The 19,153-nt window shown below is 35.3% G+C and overlaps 1 protein-coding gene across 5 annotated transcripts in view; it reads right to left on the reverse strand.

Moving 5' to 3' along the window:
* The window catches only part of PIK3CB (phosphatidylinositol-4,5-bisphosphate 3-kinase catalytic subunit beta), a 189,783-nt gene that overhangs the window by 82,398 nt on the left and 88,232 nt on the right, over nt 1-19,153 (reverse strand). For all 5 annotated transcript variants that reach the window (XM_060011329.1, XM_060011330.1, XM_060011331.1 and 2 more), the window contains 5 exons: nt 18,068-18,293; nt 8,621-8,844; nt 5,708-5,887; nt 3,111-3,281; nt 2,122-2,199 (listed from right to left, as the gene is read on the reverse strand). In XM_060011329.1, coding sequence (XP_059867312.1) covers nt 2,122-2,199; nt 3,111-3,281; nt 5,708-5,887; nt 8,621-8,844; nt 18,068-18,293 — 879 coding nt within the window. The remainder of the gene's footprint in view (nt 1-2,121; nt 2,200-3,110; nt 3,282-5,707; nt 5,888-8,620; nt 8,845-18,067; nt 18,294-19,153) is intronic.

The raw sequence follows: 19,153 nt of genomic DNA on the forward strand, positions 1-19,153 counted from the left end.
GGGGGAAAACCATGGTGGGGTGGGGATGGCGGTGTGCTGAACTGGACGATTGGGATTGACATGTATACACTGATGTGTATAAAATTGATGACTAATAAGAACCTGCAGTGTAAACAAACAAAAAACAACTAATATTAAACTTTCTTTGGGTTATCTGTATGGAAATATGTTAATATAAATGTTTCAGACATTACATGAAATTTCTAAAAATCTTATATGTTCTGGTATAATGTTATAAGTCATAATTCTAGTTATTACTTTAAAATATATATCTCAGAAATAACTAAATTTCCTTGTCAATTGCATTATTATGAACTTTCATCAAATCTTTAACCGTGGTCATTTTTAAGTCTTTTGTCATTTACAGACAGTTCTGGGTATAGTCTGATGCTTTCACAAAAATGTTCCTATAAAGGGGTTTCATCTTCAAGGAATTCATGGAAAAGACTGACAAGTACAGGTTTCGGGTAACTGACTATACTGCTGAACTGAATGAATAAGCATTTTCAGAACTCTAATGGAAAACTGATGAATTAATAAAAGTGCTAACAAAAGATCAAGATGAAAAAAAAAATTAATTACATGGGACTGAGTGAACTGATGAGGATGATTATAATTTTTGTGACTTTCTGTTTGAATAATAAAAAAAAAATCCCACAAGGACTCAGAGGCAAAAAATATACAAATCAATTTTCACTGCAAAGTAAAGGAGCTGTTTCAGTGGAGGATTACTGGACTGAATGTCAATATTATGACATTGTATAAGTGTGTTTCGTGTTTGCTAACTGCAATCATTGTTGCTTTTGTGGTCATCCATTTACAATACTTGGTGTCAGTTTATCTCTTGTAAAAATAAAATACAGTGTGTGTGCATGAAAAAAATAAAATAGAAAGTCAAAAAACCCCAAAAACCATAAAAAAAAAAGAAATATAATTCCCGAGGAACTCTACTAAATATTTAATAATCCAGAGGACCATCCAAGATATAAAGTGAAGAAATCAAATTATAGAATACATATATATAACATCATCCCTTTTCTTTAAGAAACCGACCAATCAACAAAATAAACACAACCATATGTTTATATATATTTGTATAAACCATATGTGTATATATATTTGTATAAACATGGAGGTCCCTCAAGGCCTGTTGACCTTGAATCCCATATGATGGTAAAGAGATGGGGAGGAGAGATCAGCAATTTTTTTCTTAAATAATGTTTGGAATTTTTTTGCCTGTTTCAACAATCATGCTATACTTTTGCCACTGGAAAAAATTAATAAAGAAAATTTAAATTAAAGGGAAAAATTAAATTACCACTAAAATAGAAAACAAAGGCTAATTGGCCATAAGCATACTCATTAAGAATTAAAATCTAGCTAAGAATAAAAGTGAAAAAAATCCCTTATTTTAATGACAGCTACCCAAAGAATCTTTAATGTCCATTTATAAAAGCAAGCCACTGGTAATCTTTGGCAAGGTGCTCCTGAATATATCCTCATGCCAGCAAACATCTTAAACTAACTGAATCTCTTTCTTGGATCACAAAACTATTCATTTAATTTCCTGCCAAGCTAAATAGGGGAAAATGTATGCTTTACACTTTCAGACAAAATGCCTTGTTAAGTCTTAACTGTAGGGGTGGTGCAATAAATCCTCATGTGTTAACAAGTTGTGGTCTACAACAGAGTCATGTATTTTATTTCAGGAAAAAATATTACATTTTCTGTGTTTTCAGCAAGTTTAAATGGAAAAAAAAGGGGGAGGGGGTAAGAGAGGCTATTGTGCAGCTCTAAGCAAAGCTGAGAAAGGAGAGTAAGCCTGCCCAGAAATATGTGACCTATAGGTTTGGCTTAAATTTCACTTGCTGAATTCTTGATCTAAACCCATTTCTTTTCCATAATATATACTGGGAAAATGTCAATCTATCCAGTACATCTCAAACTATTCAAAGAATACTTTAAAACAAAAATTCTTAACTGTCCTATATACCATACTCTATCGCCTGTAGTTAACCAATATGGGTAAAATTCGTCTCCAATGTGACTTTCACTGAGCGTATCAGTGACTTATTCAAATAATGGAGCTGAAGATAAATTCAAATCTTGACAAGTACTCACTTTTACAGTTTCTTCTGTATTAAGTTTATTTCCCTTAACCAAGACAATTTGGAAAGGGTTGTTATTTTCCCAAACATGCTGTAAAAAAATGAAATAAACAGAGTATTTTAATGAAAGAAATGAATATTCTATGCTAGCAATGAAATCGTCTTATCAGTTCTCATTTCCGTTGGTAAAAGAATGAAAATACACCTCTGAACTAACAACTGAAAATCATATATATTAAAATAACCATCACAACCACTAGCACTTAGTTCTCAAGGCAGAACAGGCAGCATTCCAGTATTGCTAAGAAATTCACTAAACACCATTAAAAAATAGTATTAAAAGTTTTGCATAAATTAAGAATTGACCAATAAATTAATATAAAGATAATAACTTAATCATCAAGGAATGGTTAAACATTCAATTTCTTAAGACTGAAGAACTATTTTAAAACTGTCGTGTTCTGATGAATACAAACTTAAGATTTGCTTTATACAAATATATTACATTCTAGAAAAAAATGATGGCTTTGTTACATTTAAAGTCTAAAAGTATTCAATAAGAAAGAAAGAAGAAAACAGACAAATTATACCAAAACACTATTATAGATAAACTGAAAGAAATGAGATATACCAGAAAATCAACTGTCTCTGCACATCTAACTTTTCTACTAGAATGCTCAACTTGCTCTTTGAAGTCCCATTTAGCTCTAATCTCAACATATCTCAAATTTGAGGGCATTTTTCTTTAGCACCAAAAGATAATCGAAAACATAAATGGCCTGTTTACAATCATATGTAGCCTGAGTAAGGAAAAAGAAGGGTAGCTAAAAAGATAATTACTAATAAATGGTGATGGATCTTTGGCAAATATGCATTAATATTCTGGGGAATATTAATATTAATTCATATTAATATTCTGTGGAAAATAGGCTTAAGCATACAACCTAACCAAAAAAATCGCGTGCCTTCTGGGGTTACCAAAGGTTCATACGTGAAACTTACAGAAATAATTCGAGTTTTCTTTGGTGGTAAAGGAAGAGGAAGGTTAGATGAATTTCGATTTATGGCAGCCTCTATGGCAATCATTTCCTGTTCATACAGCTTCTTGATCTTGCAACATTCCACAAGTATAAAATGGGGCAAGGTCCTATTCATTACACAGTTCCGGATATACTACAGTGGCAAGAAAGAATAAGGTAAGGATTTTCAAGCAAAACTTAAATCAACAGAAGAATAAAATTAAGCTGAACAACACTAGAACAAATGCACTGTGAAAGAGTATCTTAAATAACAACTCAATGTCAAGAATATGAGAAATAAAAATCACAACATAAAATTGCTACAATTAATTGAACATCTACATACCTGAGAACTGAACTAGATACTTCTTATATGTTAGAGCTAATCTTCATAACTCTAAAAGACAGATTTTCCCCTTTTAATAGACTAAAGAACTGAAAATCAGAAAGCTAAATTACACAGCTAGTATCTTTAACACCTGGATTTAAATCCATTTGTCTGACTTCTTTTCTGTTTGCTAAACTTTGGAGAAATATGTGCCACAGTATAGATGTTTTATTTTCTCTTCTCTGCACTTAAGACCTGACAGTATGACCAACTGGCACACCTTTCCAGGGGCAGGACTTGATCGTCATAGACTGTGATGCCACACTGCCACCTCTGACCAGTAAGTCAGGAAAGGTGAATATGTAGTACACATGTGGCCATTTTTTATAAGTCTTGAGGTGGCCACATTTCCATGGATCCCTGAGGCAGACCTGGTACCTTTTCAGCACAGGGCTCCAGGCACCCATTACTGCCTTTCCATCAAAAACTTACTGGCCATTTGAGCTTGATGCTCTGTTTCATTTCCATGAAACCAGGATGATTCTCCAGAGGCATAAAAGAAGAGGGGTGGTTATTCACATTACCAAAGATTCCTAACATAATGAATAGAAATCCAATGTACTCCTCACTATAATAAATTTCCTATACAGATATAAAGTGTGACTCAGTATATTGTATTCAATTCAGAACCACTGAAAATACACTTCTGGAAAAAAGAAAATTTCCAGAATGTCCTATAAGTGGGAGTTAACATGATACTATGATAAATAAATTCATTCAAAAACTTTTCACTATGAAAGATGTATCATTTCATTTCCTTCAGGTTCCTTCACCTTCATTGTATATTTTCTTTCTCACATGACCTTGTACAAAAAACACACGTCTTTAGTTTTCTTTGTAATAACAAATTCCAGTTTGAGCAAAACAATGTACTTTCCTCCTATTAAAGTTTAAGAAAAAAGTGTTAAATTAAAGAAGCAGTAGGCTACTTAAAAGATGGCAGAGGGCTTCCCTGGTGGCGCAGTGGTTGAGAGTCCGCCTGCCGATGCAGGGGACGCGGGTTTGTGCCCCGGTCCGGGAGGATCCCACATGCCGCGGAGCAGCTGGGCCCGTGAGCCATGGCCGCTGAGCCTGCGCGTCTGGAGCCTGTGCTCCGCAACAGGAGTGGCCACAACAGTGAGAGGCCCGCGTACCGGGGGAAAAAAAAAAAAAAAAAAAAAAAGATGGCAGAACATGAAGGGAAGAAGTCAGTACTTAGATGTCACCACCAAGCACTTTTCATCTTCCTTCTTCCTCTCATGGGCTAGAGTTCAAGCACTTACTGTCAGAATGTCACAGATCCCAAAGCTGTGCACAGAGGTTATAACTGCTGCTAGACTTTCTACCTACTAAACCAAGGATTAAGGGCTACACTAAAAATCTGAAAAAAAAAGAAGGGGAGGACACAAAATCCCCTGTTACCTGGTAATAAATCAGAGCTCCTTCTCAAACAGACATCACTTAATAACTGGCATGCCTGTATCCCTCTTGCTTAAAACAAACAACAAAAATCACAAATAAGAGTAATCAGAGGTTTCCATGGTGGCACAGTGGTTAAGAATCCGCCTGCCAATGCAGGGGACACAGGTTCAAGCCCTGGTCAGGGAAGATCCCACATGCCGCAGAGCAACTAAGCCCATGCGCCACAACTACTGAAGTCCGGGAGCCTAGAGCCCACGAGCCACAACTACTGAGCCTGCATGCCACAACTACTGAAGCCCATGAGCCTAGAGCCCGTGCTCCACAACAAGAGAAGCCATGGCAATGAGAAGCCCGCACACCGCAACGAAGAGTAGCCCCCACTTGCTGCAACTAGAGAAAGCCTGAGCGCAGCAAGGAAGACCCAATGCAGCCAAAAATAAATTAATTAATTAAATTAATTTTTAAAGAAAGAGTAATCACATATTTTCCTAAAATTCTGTTACTATTTACCTCTAACTTGGCACTTAACCCAGTATTCTTTATGTAACAACCATTTTTTGGTCTCCAAATGTAATTTTAACAAAAATATCCTCAAGTTCCTTGAAGGCAAAGCTTCTTTAAATAGCATACCTTATGCTGGGGGAAGGGGTGTCGCAATGCACATATCTTATTTAAACTCCACTATACTCCAAAAATAACCTGAGGCACATCAATTCCCTGCATAAAACATCTACACAAAGAATTCATGACTAAATGTAAATAAATGGTAAATTGACAGTTAAAACACATACCTGGAACTGAATTAGTGGGTGATCACCAAACACATATTCTACTCTCCCACTGACTTGCAACACATAGTCATAGGGGCTAACTTCATCTTCTTTCCCATGAATAGTCAAACGTTTTTGGATTGCCAATTCATTTATTTTGATAGGATTCATATTAGGAGATACTTGAAAGCTAAACACATCCTAAAAAGGGGGGTAGAAAAAAGAAGCAATTTTGTATTTACACTGGAAAAAAAAATCACTCTTTACATTTGTACTTATTATTAAGTACTACAGTGTACACAACTATACATAATGTTTACACATGTACATCCTTTACATTTAATTTCCAGTAAATTTTCTTTCCCCCTACCAATCCTGGAAAATCATTTTTTAACCTAAATGAATACCTTGTTACAGTTCATCTCATTTTTAGTTTAGTGTTCCCACATGCTGCTTCCCAATGCTGGTTATCAGCAGTGATGGTGAAATGGCCAAATGAGAATTTAAAGAATTTGAGGGGGGGTGGGCGGGGTGATGCATGTATGATGGAGTCGGTTGCCAAACATCCTTTATTTTGAGATTCTGTCATTCCTATTTTTTGATGGTAAAATGTTTATTCACTTATGAAATAGTGCTGGCAATAAATTACGGTATGGGGTTTGGGGTTTTTTTAAAGCAATAATAGCCTAAATAAAAATCTATAAACTCGGGCTTCCTTGGTGGTGCAGTGGTTAAGAATCCGCCTGCCAATGCAGGGGACACGGGTCCGAGCCCTGGTCCGGGAAGATCCCACATGCCGCGGAGCAACTAAGCCCGCGAGCCACAACTACTGAGCCCACGTGCTACAACTACTGAAGCCCGCGTGCCTAGAGGCCATGCTCCACCACAAGAGAAGCTACCGCAATGAGAAATCCGTGCACCACAATGGAGAGTAGCCCCTGCTCGCCACAACTAGAGAAAGCCCGCACCCAGCAACAAAGACCCAACACAGCCAAAAATAAATAAATAAAATAAATAAATTTATTTTTTAAAAAAATCTATAAACTCTATGTGACTTTCTAAAATTATTTCATGACTTAAAAATTTACTATTCTGTATGATCAAAAACTCTAAGAATTTTTGGTTTAATCCCTGGGAAGTATTTAGCCGAAAGAAAAGGAGACTAAGGAGACATATGATAGCTATATTCCAATTATCTGAATATCTGGCATGTAGAATAAAGGGAGATTGAATGGATACATATTAAATAAGAAAGTATAACCAGATAAGCAGAAGTCACAGAAAGCTAGTTTGAATTTAATTTTTTAAATTCAAAATTTAAATGTGTGCTTGCTCACAGTGAAAACATGCTACTTCAGTAGGCAGAGGGCTCCCATAGCAACTGGATGTATTTGGTTAGAGACACAGGATATAAAGGATGGTGAAAAGAATTAATATGTTATATAAAGAGTCTGCCTAGATGATGTCTAAACTCCTTTCACCGTTAAGTTCTATGACTGCTTGAATCCAATAAGATTTTACATCTATATTTCTCTTCTAACTTCAAAACACTTCTTTTCACATATACTTTGTTACAATGATGATCACATTAAAATTTGTATATCCAGTAGAGGTTTGACCCATATGTGATGAAATTCAAACTGACCTAGATGGACAAATTGCCCGGAGCAGGTATTTTCAAGTTGAATTCTAATCACCTTTTAACAGTAAAATTCCCTATTTCAACTCTTTCAACAATGCAGAATTCCTTAAACAGTATTTTAAATTTGATCTTTACACTTTATGATATCCAATTCTTGGCTTAAATTGAACTTGAGTCTCAACATATCTCAGTATAGAGTGGCAAATTGTTTTCTTTTTTTTTTTTTCTAGACAAACTTCCTTTGCAAAATGCCTGAATGTAGGATCCTTTTTTTACATCTGACCTAACAAATACTTAATAACATGTTTTTGGCAAGGAGGCCGACTTGATAAAATGAGAAACACCTGGAAAAAATCCTGACTCTACCACTGACCAGCTATGAAGCAGGGCACAAAAGAACTCAAACTTCTCTCCCTTTCAGTTTCTTCACTATAAAATGGGGTTAAAATAACAACACTTTATTGGGTTGTTGTGAGAAGTAGAGAATATATTTCAAAAATACCTTTCATAATTCCTGGCATAGTAAAGTGCTCAACATAGAAGGACTACTGATAAAGGTTTTCTTATTGTTATCACAGTAACTGAAGAACAAAACAAAATATCCCTGTACTTCTACCCTAATTCCAAGGCCAGAGACTAGATGATAAAATGAGCACACTTCATACAAAGGCAGTAGCATAATCTAGTTTGTAAAATTGCTATGAACATTCAGATACAGATAACTGTATATACACTCTATTATAATGCCGAATTCCGAACCGGCACTTAGTTCACGTACTCACAGAATGCAAATGTAAGAAAATGGAAAAAAAGAGCTCTTTGATCAAACCTTTCATTTTATAGACAAGAGAAAAATCACAAGAGAAAATAAAATTATATCTACATTAAACAACATTATCTATACCAGGGGTTGGCAAACTTTTTCTCTAAAGAACTAGGCTTTGCTAACAACATATGAGTATCTGTCGCATATTCTTCTTTCTTTTCTTTTTAACATCCTTCAAAATTCTTGGAGTTTTTTACATCCCACAAAAAATACAAAAATCATTCAAAACCACTGCAGTTTGCAGACCCCGATCTAGACAAAAATGCATCAAAAAACCATATATGTGCAAAGGATGTGTCACTTTAGGTTGTCACATATAATCCTAAATATATTTCCATCTTAAATCTAAAAATGATCTATGTCAGTCTTTACTAGGTGAGGAACAGCCTCCTCTAACATTGGTGCTGCATTCTGGTAAAATTCACAAATTTATTATAAAGTATTTCTTAAAATAATATAATACTACCTGACAATTTTCAAAATGAACAGCCACAATGAGCTTTCCTCCGTAAAGTTTATCTTCTAGATTTTCAGGGATGGATGGTTCATGCTCTGGTGGATAGGTTTGCTTTAGCCAATCCATCCAAGACAATCCCACAAGCGACTGAATCTTTTCCTCACTGAATCTGCGCATTTTTATTCGGAATTCATTCACCTCAGGATCCTTCAAGGCATCAAATTCATGCAAACCTAAACAAAAATTTTAAACGTGTCATTTTGAGTAGCTAAGAGAATACAAAATATACTCAAAAAAAGATAATTTGGATGCTTGGTTTTTATGAAGCCAACAAAACTGAACAGGAAAATATTATGAAAGATAAAGAGAATATTATGAAAGATAAAAAAATATTCAAGATAAAATAACGAACTTCATGTATAGAAGATGAACATACAATTAGATTTCTAAAGAATACAAACTTGAAACCTCTTAAAGAAATATAGCTGGTTACCAATTTTAAAAAGATAATCACTGAAATTCACAGTACTATTTTAAAACCACATATGAAAAAGCCAGTTTTTCTTTACAAATCAAGTAAATCACATTTAAAATATTTAAGAAAGGCTAAGAATCTGAAAACTTTACAAATAAGCCTAAAACTCAAGTTATTACTTAAAACTCAGTAAACTTCAATTTTATAAACTTTCCGTTTACTGTGATTTTTCAACAATGGTTATAGCATATCAGTTAGTCAAAAATCTCATAAACATAAAACTATTTTTTGTTGTACTGAATTATGAACCACTTCTGCCATGAAAATAACTATATAACAGCCTGTATAAGCTTATAATTATTCTAATAAATAATTCTAGATATCTAAAATAATAGAACATGTATAAATTTTTATATGTGCATTAATTTTTACCTATCAGATTGGCAAACATTTTAAAGTTGGACAAAACCTTAAGCTGGAAGGGACAGAAGAGAAATAGGCATATTTAATATTTATTAGAACACACACACACACACACACACACACACACAGTTTTGACCCTGGTATTCCACCAAGAGGAAGTGCAACCTGAGCGACTCAGGACCAACTAGTGAAAGTCAAATATGTTCCCCAAACCAGTCACGTAAGATGCCCAGCTTCTTGTGAGCCCACCTTGCGCTTCCTCCTGCCAGCAACTTCCATCAGGCATACATGAAAGCCATCCACTTTCTCTACCATAAAAGTTTATCACTCCCCTGCCTGACTCTGAGTCACTGCCAAACACAAAATTCCTTTATTATAGCAAGCTCTGAGTAAAAAGTCTGTTCTCATTTGCATGATTGTTTATTTCCACAAATCTATGGAAATAATTGTACAGATAACATGATATCAGTACAAGCATGTTCACTGTAGCTTTGTTTATAATAAACAAAAAACTGGAAACAACCTAAAGATAAATCATTAAGACCTGGTTAAAAAAATTAAGATACATCCATATACCATGATAGAGTGGTGCAAGTGCTAAAATGAATGAAGTAGATCTGTGTTGTTAGGATAAAAGTCCCAGATATATTAAATATATGAAGCAGGAACACAATGGGTCTCGCAAGATTCCTTTTATGCAAATTCAAAAGAAAGAATACAGAATGCATATAAATTTTTGCCTTGAAAATTGAGATAATATTAACAGCATTTCATAGTGTTGGAGAGGGAAGCACAGTGTGGCAAGCTGTTACTTTTCATTCTGTAGGGCCAAATCAATACTATATCATTTGAATATATGCACGTCAATGAGTGTTATCTTGATAGTAGACTTACCTGCATTGTATATTTACGTCTATTAAAACAGTCATTATTTCTAAAATAAATATTAGCACTGATTTGACGTATTAAATATAGAAAATTTAAAATGTTTAAGTTCCATAATACAACAAAGGTAAAATCTTGAGGGTAAAATATGATTTCTTGGATAGTTTTAGATCTGGAATAAAATATATTACTCTAAATCAGCTATGTGAATGAACTGTAATTTAAGCGAACTACCTTAAGTATCTTAGAGCTTCTTCCTTTGCACTGTTCAAACTATTTCTATTCACAGATCATCGGTACTACAGATAAGGACATGGAAATGGATACCTAATAATAGATACATCTAACAAAAATCAAACTCTTTATCTCCCTTTATCTACTAAAAGTCATGTCTAATCCACTTTCTAAATGTCTCTCAACTCTGTCTAGTTCTCTTAGGTCCTATAGCCATTACCTTAATCCTAGCTACCATCATCTCTCCCATGGATTAATTATTACATCAGTTTTTCATTAATTTCTCTACTCACAATCTTAATTCCTCCAATCCATTTCCATTCCCCAACCTAAATAATTTTTCTAAAATGAAAATCTGATGATGTTACTCCCCTACTTAAATCCCTTCAATAGCTTCCCAATTGCTCTTACGAATTAAATCTCTACTTTTTACACGGCCTGGATGGCTCTGCATGCTCTGAAGCCGGTTGCCGCTCTGGACTTCCTGCTTATCCTAGCTGTCCCTTAAGCAAATCATAGTCAATTTCTTTTATTCCTTGAATAGGCCATCATTCCTATATGCCATTCCCACTTGGTTTTCCTTCTTCCATCTCCTTTCACCTACTCAACTCCTAATGAGCGCTTAAGTCACAGTTTAGCTGTTTGTCTGCAAAGAGGAAGGCCCTGACTCACCCAGTTGATTTAAGTGACCCTCCTTGACTTATAACAACTTATACATTGTATTGTAACTGTCGGTTTACTGATCCATTATTTCCCACTGGATTGTGAGCTCCAAGCAGACAAAGACCACATTACCCAAGTTCAGTGCTGTGGTTCTCAAGTATAAACACTCAATATAAACTGTTGAATTGCAATTGCTATTGTTTTGGTGATTTTTTTTCAATAATATAAATAAGGGACTCTTTTCACATAACTATGAGAGACAACTGAAAAGTACAGATTTCTTTCATACATCCCAGACTCACTAAATCCCAATCTCTGACAATCTGCTTTTTAAGAAACTGATGAATGGTTACCTAATCTATAACAAAGGAGGCAAGTGGACTTCCCTAGTGGTCCAGTGGGCAAGACTCCACGCTCCCAATGCAGGGAGCCCAGGATATGATTCCTGGTCGGGGAACTAGTTCCTGCATGCATGCCACAACTAACACTCTGCATGCTGCAACTAAGAAGCCTGCATGCCACAACTAAGAAGTCTGCATACTGCAACTAAAGATCCCACATGCCACAACAAATATCCTGTGTGCCACAACTAAGACACAGCACAGTCAAAATAAATAAATATTTTAGGGCTTCCCTGGTGGCACAGTGGTTGAGAGTCCACCTGCCAATGCAGGGGACACGGGTTCGTGCCCTGGTCTGGGAAGATCCCACATGCCGCGGAGCGGGTGGGCCCGTGAGCCACGGCTGCTGAGCCTGTGCGCCCAGAGCCTGTGCTCCGCAACAGGAGAGGCCACAACAGTGAGAGGCCCACATACCACAAAAAATAAATAAGTAAGTAAATAAATAAATATTTTAAACAACAACAAAACAAAGGAGGCAAGCATATACAATGTAGACAAGACAGTCTCTTCAATAAGTGGTGCTGGGAAAACTGGACAGTTACATGTAAGAGAATGAAATTAGAACACTCCCTAACACCATACACAAAAATAAACTCAAAATGGATTGAAGACCTAAATGTAAGGGCAGATACTATAAAACTCTTAGAGGAAAACAGAGGCAGAACACTCTCTGACATAAATCGAAGCAAGATCTTTTCTGATCCACCTTCTAAAGTAATGACAATAAAAACAAAAATAAACAAATGGGATCTAATTAAACTTAAAAGCTTTTGCACAGAAGGAAACCATAAACAAAAGAAAAAGATAACCCTCAGAATGGGAGAAAATATTTGCAAACAAAGCAACCAACAATTAATGTCCAAAATATACAAATGGCTCATGCAGCTCAATAACAAAAAAACAAACAACCCAATCAAAAAATGAGAAGAAGACCTAAACAGACATTTCTCCAAAGAAGACATACAGATGACCAAAAAGTACATGAAAAGATGCTCAACATCACTAATTATTAGAGATATGCAATCAAAACTACAATGACATTATCACCTCACACGGGTCAGAATGGCCATCATCAAAAAATCTACAAACAATAAGTGCTGGAGAGGGTGCGGAGAAAAGGGAACCGTCCCACATTGTTGGTGGGAATGTAAACTGGTACAGCCACTATGGAGAACAGTATGGAGGTTCCTTAAACAACTACAAATACATATGACCCAGCAATCCCACTACTGGGCATATACCCTGAGAAAACCAAAATTCAAAAAGAGTCATGTACCAAAGTGTTCATTGCAGCTCTATTTACAATAGCCCAGAGATGGAAACAACCTAAGTGCCCATCATTGGATGAATGGATAAAGAAGATGTGGTACATATATACAATGGAATATTACTCAGTCATGAAAGGAATGAAATTGGGTCAATTGTAGAGATGTGGATGGACCTAGAGACTGTCATACAGATTGAAGTAAGTCAGAAAGAAAAAGACAAATACCATATGCTAACACATATATATGGAATTTAAGGGGAAAAAAATGTCATGAAGAACCTAGGGGTAAGACAGGAATAAAGACACAGACCTACTGGAGAACAGACTTGTGGATATGGGGAGGGGGAAGGGTGAGCTGTGACAGGGCGAGAGAGAGGCATGGACATATATACACTAACAAACGTAAGGTAGATAGCTAGTGGGAAGCAGCCGCATGGCACAGGGATATCGGCTCGGTGCTTTGTGACCGCCTGGAGGGGTGGGATAGGGAGGGTGGGAGGGAGGGAGATGCAAGAGGGAAGAGATATGGGAACATATGTATAACTGATTCACTTTGCTATAAAGCAGAAACTAACACACACACACACACACACACACACACACACAAAAACTAAAAATAGAACTACCATATGACCCAGCAATCCCACTCCTGGGCATATATCCAGAGAAAACCATAATTTGAAAAGATACATGCACCCCAATGTTCATTGTAGCGCTATTTACAATAGCCAAGACATGGAAGCAACCTAAATATCCATTGACAGAGGAATGGATAAAGAAGATGTGGAACATATGTACATTGAAATATTACTCAGCCATAAAAAAGAACGAAATAACGCCATTTGCAGCAACATGGATGGACCTAGAGATTGTCATACTGACTGAAGTAAGTCAGACACAGAAAGATAAATATCATATGATACTGTTTATATGTGGAATCTTAAAAAAAAGGGGGGGTTACAAATGAACTTATTTACAAAACAGAAGTAGAGTCATGGATGTAGAAAACAGTTATCAGGGGATACGGCGGGGGAGGGATAAATTGGGAGATTAGGATTGACATATACACACTACTATATATAAAATAGATAACTAATAAGAACATGCTGTATAGCACAGGGAACTCTACTCAATACTCAGAAATGGCCTATATGGGAAAAGAATCTCAAAAAAAAAAAAAAAGGAGTGGATATATGTGTATGTATAACTGATTCACTTTGCTGTACATCTGAAACTAATACAACATTGTAAATCAACTATACTCCAATAAAAATTAAAACAAAAAAAGAAAGGAAGGAAAAAAAAAAAAGAAAGAAAAAGGAAGAAATGGATGAAGCCTGAATTGGGGAACTACTATAAAGATCTCTTAAAAGTAGAAACTTTACCAAAAATAAAAAGTTAGGCTAAGGAATTTAATTTTAAGCCTAGTTAATTGCCTATATGTCTTGTGGTATGAAAATTTGATAGCAAAGCTTAAATTTTAAGATAAGAGTACTGTATAGTTTACAGTCAAATATAAATTTTTGATATTAAAAAAGTACTGAATGAACAATTTCTTCATATTAAAGATACTGTTAAAATCCTACAGACTATGTATTTCCTTCACTTTAAGGTATGCCACAGCTTTAGATAGGTGAGGAGAAAAAGGAAGTGTTCAAATACTTTTTTCAGGATGCTGACAAAATCCTCTGATCAAGATTTACTACTGGGTATTTGGAGAAATTAATGCAGGAGTAACAAGTACCTTCTACAAAGAATAATCAGAACCCCAGCAGTAGCTCTATAAATAATTATTGAGAATAAACAGAAAATGAAATAATTAGGCATATCATCTTTCAGGAAAAGGTATTTTTAGACCCGTCAGGGCAGTTATGTCTGTAAAGGTTCTATTGTTTTCACTGGGGAGGAGGAGGCAGCAAACTTGTTCCTGAAGTTAAATTGAAATAATTGTTCATTGTTTTCCCAGGAGGCATGACCTCACAAAGTCCCGGTTGTAGTCATCACATACAAATCAGCAACTGCAAAAAATGACTTGTTAGGTATTTAAAGTAAAATTTCATTCTAAAACATCAGAACAGACTTACTCAACTTCCTAAATGACTGTTAACATTTGAATTTGTGTATATGATCATAAGGCCAGCTTTCCTAAACTGCTGAGCGTCTAAAGTACAATTTATAAATTTTAAGAGCTTATAAACTGTTTAATTCAATGCAATAAAACACTCCTGGCATTTTCTTAGTCATTCAAATTGCAGGGCACATTGCATAAAAAAATTTTTATACAATAAGCTTTATACACTAAATGAAATATGAAATATGGTACATTGCTTATAAAAAGAGAAATTCAATTCTAATATATATTAGATCTCTGTGCTGTTAGTAGGGTGAAGTTAGAGTTGTCAAATTTAAAAACAAAAAAACAAAAAAAACACAGTATGTCTAGTTCTATTTGAATTTTAGATAAACAGTGAATGACTTTTTGGCATTAAGAGTATCCCATGGATCTACTGTATTTTTATTTGGTAAATCTGACAAGCTTAGGTACAGATAATGGTGGCTAATGATTCCATATGCTTTGGAGATCAAGACCCAAAGAAAGCACAGTGATCTAAGTTTTGAAAAGATGGTAAATCTCAAAAAGACACCTATATTCTCATAAAAGTTAACTCTCTCTGTGATGCTAACCTTTTGAATTGTCAAATATTTCAGCTTCCCTAAATATCAGCAGAAAAATGCAGAAAAACAGTATTTTCACAAACATGCACACAAAACTGCTTAAAAAGAACTATATCAAAATATTATCAGTGGATATTCTTGTCCTGGATAAAACTAAGTGATTTTTTTATTCTTTCTACTTTTACATACTCTAATTCAAAGGAAAAATTTTTACTAATGGAGAATAATTAAAAGTTTAAAAAAAATCTTAGGAGCTCTAAAAAACAGAAAGGCATGCTTTCTATTGAAGCTATTAATATAGTTTTGAAAAATCTGTATGTTATACAATTACAAGCCTATTTAATGGGGGAAAAAGTCATTGCCAAAGCAAACTAGGTAACATCTGAAATAATCAAACATTTTTAAATACCAGGGTGTCATTCAGTAAATAAACAAGCTTCTGTTCTAAGTACTCAAAGGGAAGAGTTTAGTCCCACTGTGTAATCATTAGCTAGCCTGAATTAACTATAGGTCAAGATCAAAGAATAGTATCTTAAAGGTACTTACTATCTTAAAGGGGATGGTACTATATTATCCTATAAGAGTGAATGTGATCAATACAGGTAGCCAATCCAGATCCAACACTCTTCAGATATTTTTGGTTTTGTACTTTAAGCCTCCTCTTCAGTAATCCCCCTTGCAGTATGCAAATTCAAGTTAATACCCTGTCTAAGGCAGGATACCACTGGCCCTTTAGACATCTAAGATTACTACAGCAAGAGAGACTGCTCCGTGTTTACTGTGTTACTCACAATTCTCCCTGAAATTAATATGCAAAGAATAATGTGGGCATGATATATCTTGACTTGCTATAAAAGTAACTTCTACTTAAAACATAATTTTACTTATGGAGTAAAATTTATGGAAACATCAATCAGCTTAAAGTCTCGGTTAGCATAGAGTTGTGCATAAATTATGTTCATACTAGACGGGTAGTTCACAAGAAACTTAGGATGCATCTCTTAAAAAGGGCTTCTCAAAGTACCTGAGGCAAAGGAACAACTTTTTTATTTCAAATTTGCAAAAAAACAATACTTTTATAAAATAAAAATAATTCACTAGACATATAGATTGCCAACAAGCACATGAAAGATGCTCAACATCGCTAACTATTAAAGAAATGCCAATCAAAACTACAATGAAATATCATCACTGGTCAGAATGGCCATCATTAAAAAGTCTACAGGGCTTCCCTGGTGGCGCAGTGGTTGAGAGTCCGCCTGCCAATGCAGGGGACACAGGTTCGTGCCCTGGTCCGGGAGGATCCCACATGCCGCAGAGCGGCTGGGCCCATGGGCCCGCTGAGCCTGCGCGTCCGGAGCCTGTGCTCCGCAACGGGAGAGGCCACAACAGTGAGAGGCCTGCGTACCGCCAAAAAAAAAAAGTCTACAAATAACAAATGCTGGAGAGGGTGTGGAGAAAAGGGAACCCTCCTACACTGTTGGTGGGAATGTAACTTGGTTCAGCCACCGTGAAAAACAATATATGGAGGTTCCTCAGAACACTAAATATAGGGTTGCCACTTGATACAGCAATCCCACTCCTGGGCATATATCCAAACAAAACTATAATTCAAAAAGATACATGCACCCTTATGTTCATAGCTGCACTATTCACAATAGCCAAGACATGGAAAGAGCCTAGATGTCCGTCGACAGTTGAATGGATTAAAAAAATGTGGTATATATACACAATGGAATACTACTCAGCCATAAAAAATAATGCCATTTGCAGCAACATGGATGGACCAAGAGATTATCATACTAAGTGAAGTAAGTCAGAAAGAGAAAGACAAACACCATATGATATCACTTATATGTGGAATCTAAAATATGACACAAAAAAACTTATCTACAAAACAGAAACAGACTCATAGCCATACAGAACAGACTTGTGGTTTTTCAAGGGGTAGGGGAGGGGGATGGATGGATTGGGAGTGTGGGACTAGCAGATGCAAACTATTATATATAGAATGGATAAACAACAAGTCCTACTGTATAGCACCGGGAACTATATACAATATCCTGTGATAAACCATAATGGAAAAGAATGTATATTTATGCATAATTGAATCACTTCTTTATACAGCAGAAATTAACACAACATTGTAAATCAACTATACTTCAATAAATAAATTAAAAAAAATAAGTCACTGGAAAAGAAAAAGATAAAAAATACACACACCCTTGGATGTTGTGGCAATATCACATCGCTAGAGAAGTTTATTCTCGATTTCTATACTTACTTTATCTCAGACTGGTTAACAATGTACAGACCAGCACTGGCCCATGGACCACACCTTGCAAAGCAAGGTCTCAGATCATACTTACTACATGTTTATACAGACAGCAACAAACATGTTAAAAATTCAAAATAAGAATTTTTTTAATTACCTCTTCCTATAAGGACTCCAATTTTTGAGTCTAATTTTTCCCCTGGGTCACAACTTCTTGTCACTAATTTGAGAACTGGAAGAAAAGGTCTGACATCACAGAGTCTTCTTGTTTCATCTTCAAGCTCCTCATATACAGCAGTTTGATTCACACATGCAAACATATAGGAGTCAATTTCCATAAGGAGGTTAAACATTGGGTAATTATGAACTTGTTTCCATAACATCTGCAGGAAAAAGTAATAAGACATTTTCTGAAATGGAAATACTTGCTCAAGTGTACGAAGATATATCTACAAGGATGCTCACTGCAGCACTCTTTGGAAAACTCAAAAACTGAGGACAAGCAAACTGCTTAGCAATAAGGGATCAGTTAAGTGAATTACGGAATATTACAGAACTGTGAAAATAAAACAGAAAAACACGGTAACACGGAAAGCTATACGAGATATATTAAGGTTGGTTCCTTTTAAAAATAGCAATTGTAAGAGAATATTACAGAACTGTGAAAATAAAACAGAAAAACACGGTAACATGGAAAGCTATACGAGATATATTAAGGTTGGTTCCTTTTAAAAATAGCAATTGTAAGAGAATATGAATGGTATTTAACCCATTTTTGTAAAGTAATATAATGGTATAATGCAAAAAAATGCATTTATATAAACAAAAGTATTAAATGTGAAAATCTATGAAGAATAAGAATCACTGAAGACTTCCATATTTAGCATTCTGGTGGACATAAATAATTTCTAATTAAAAAGAAGAACATTTAAATTATGTATCATCTATCACCTCCATACAAAATTTACATTATTTTTGTCCTGAATTCTTTTCTATTCACCAGAGTTATCTCCATTAACTAGCACTGTCCTGTTAGGATGAGCAGAATCAATTTCTCATGATCTCCCCTGAAGTCTCCTGGATGAGATCACATAAAAGGTCACCACACAAACACAAGGTGGATTACATATTTTAACTGCAACCAGGACAAAAGTCAACAGCTGAGGGATAAAAATCGTGGCCAATCCTCAGATTCAGTTATATGAAACAAACAAGAGAAACTGATGCTAGGCAAAAAAAAAAA

Source organism: Delphinus delphis, chromosome 4 (genome assembly GCF_949987515.2).
Source record: "Delphinus delphis chromosome 4, mDelDel1.2, whole genome shotgun sequence".
Classification (NCBI taxonomy): domain Eukaryota; kingdom Metazoa; phylum Chordata; class Mammalia; order Artiodactyla; family Delphinidae; genus Delphinus; species Delphinus delphis.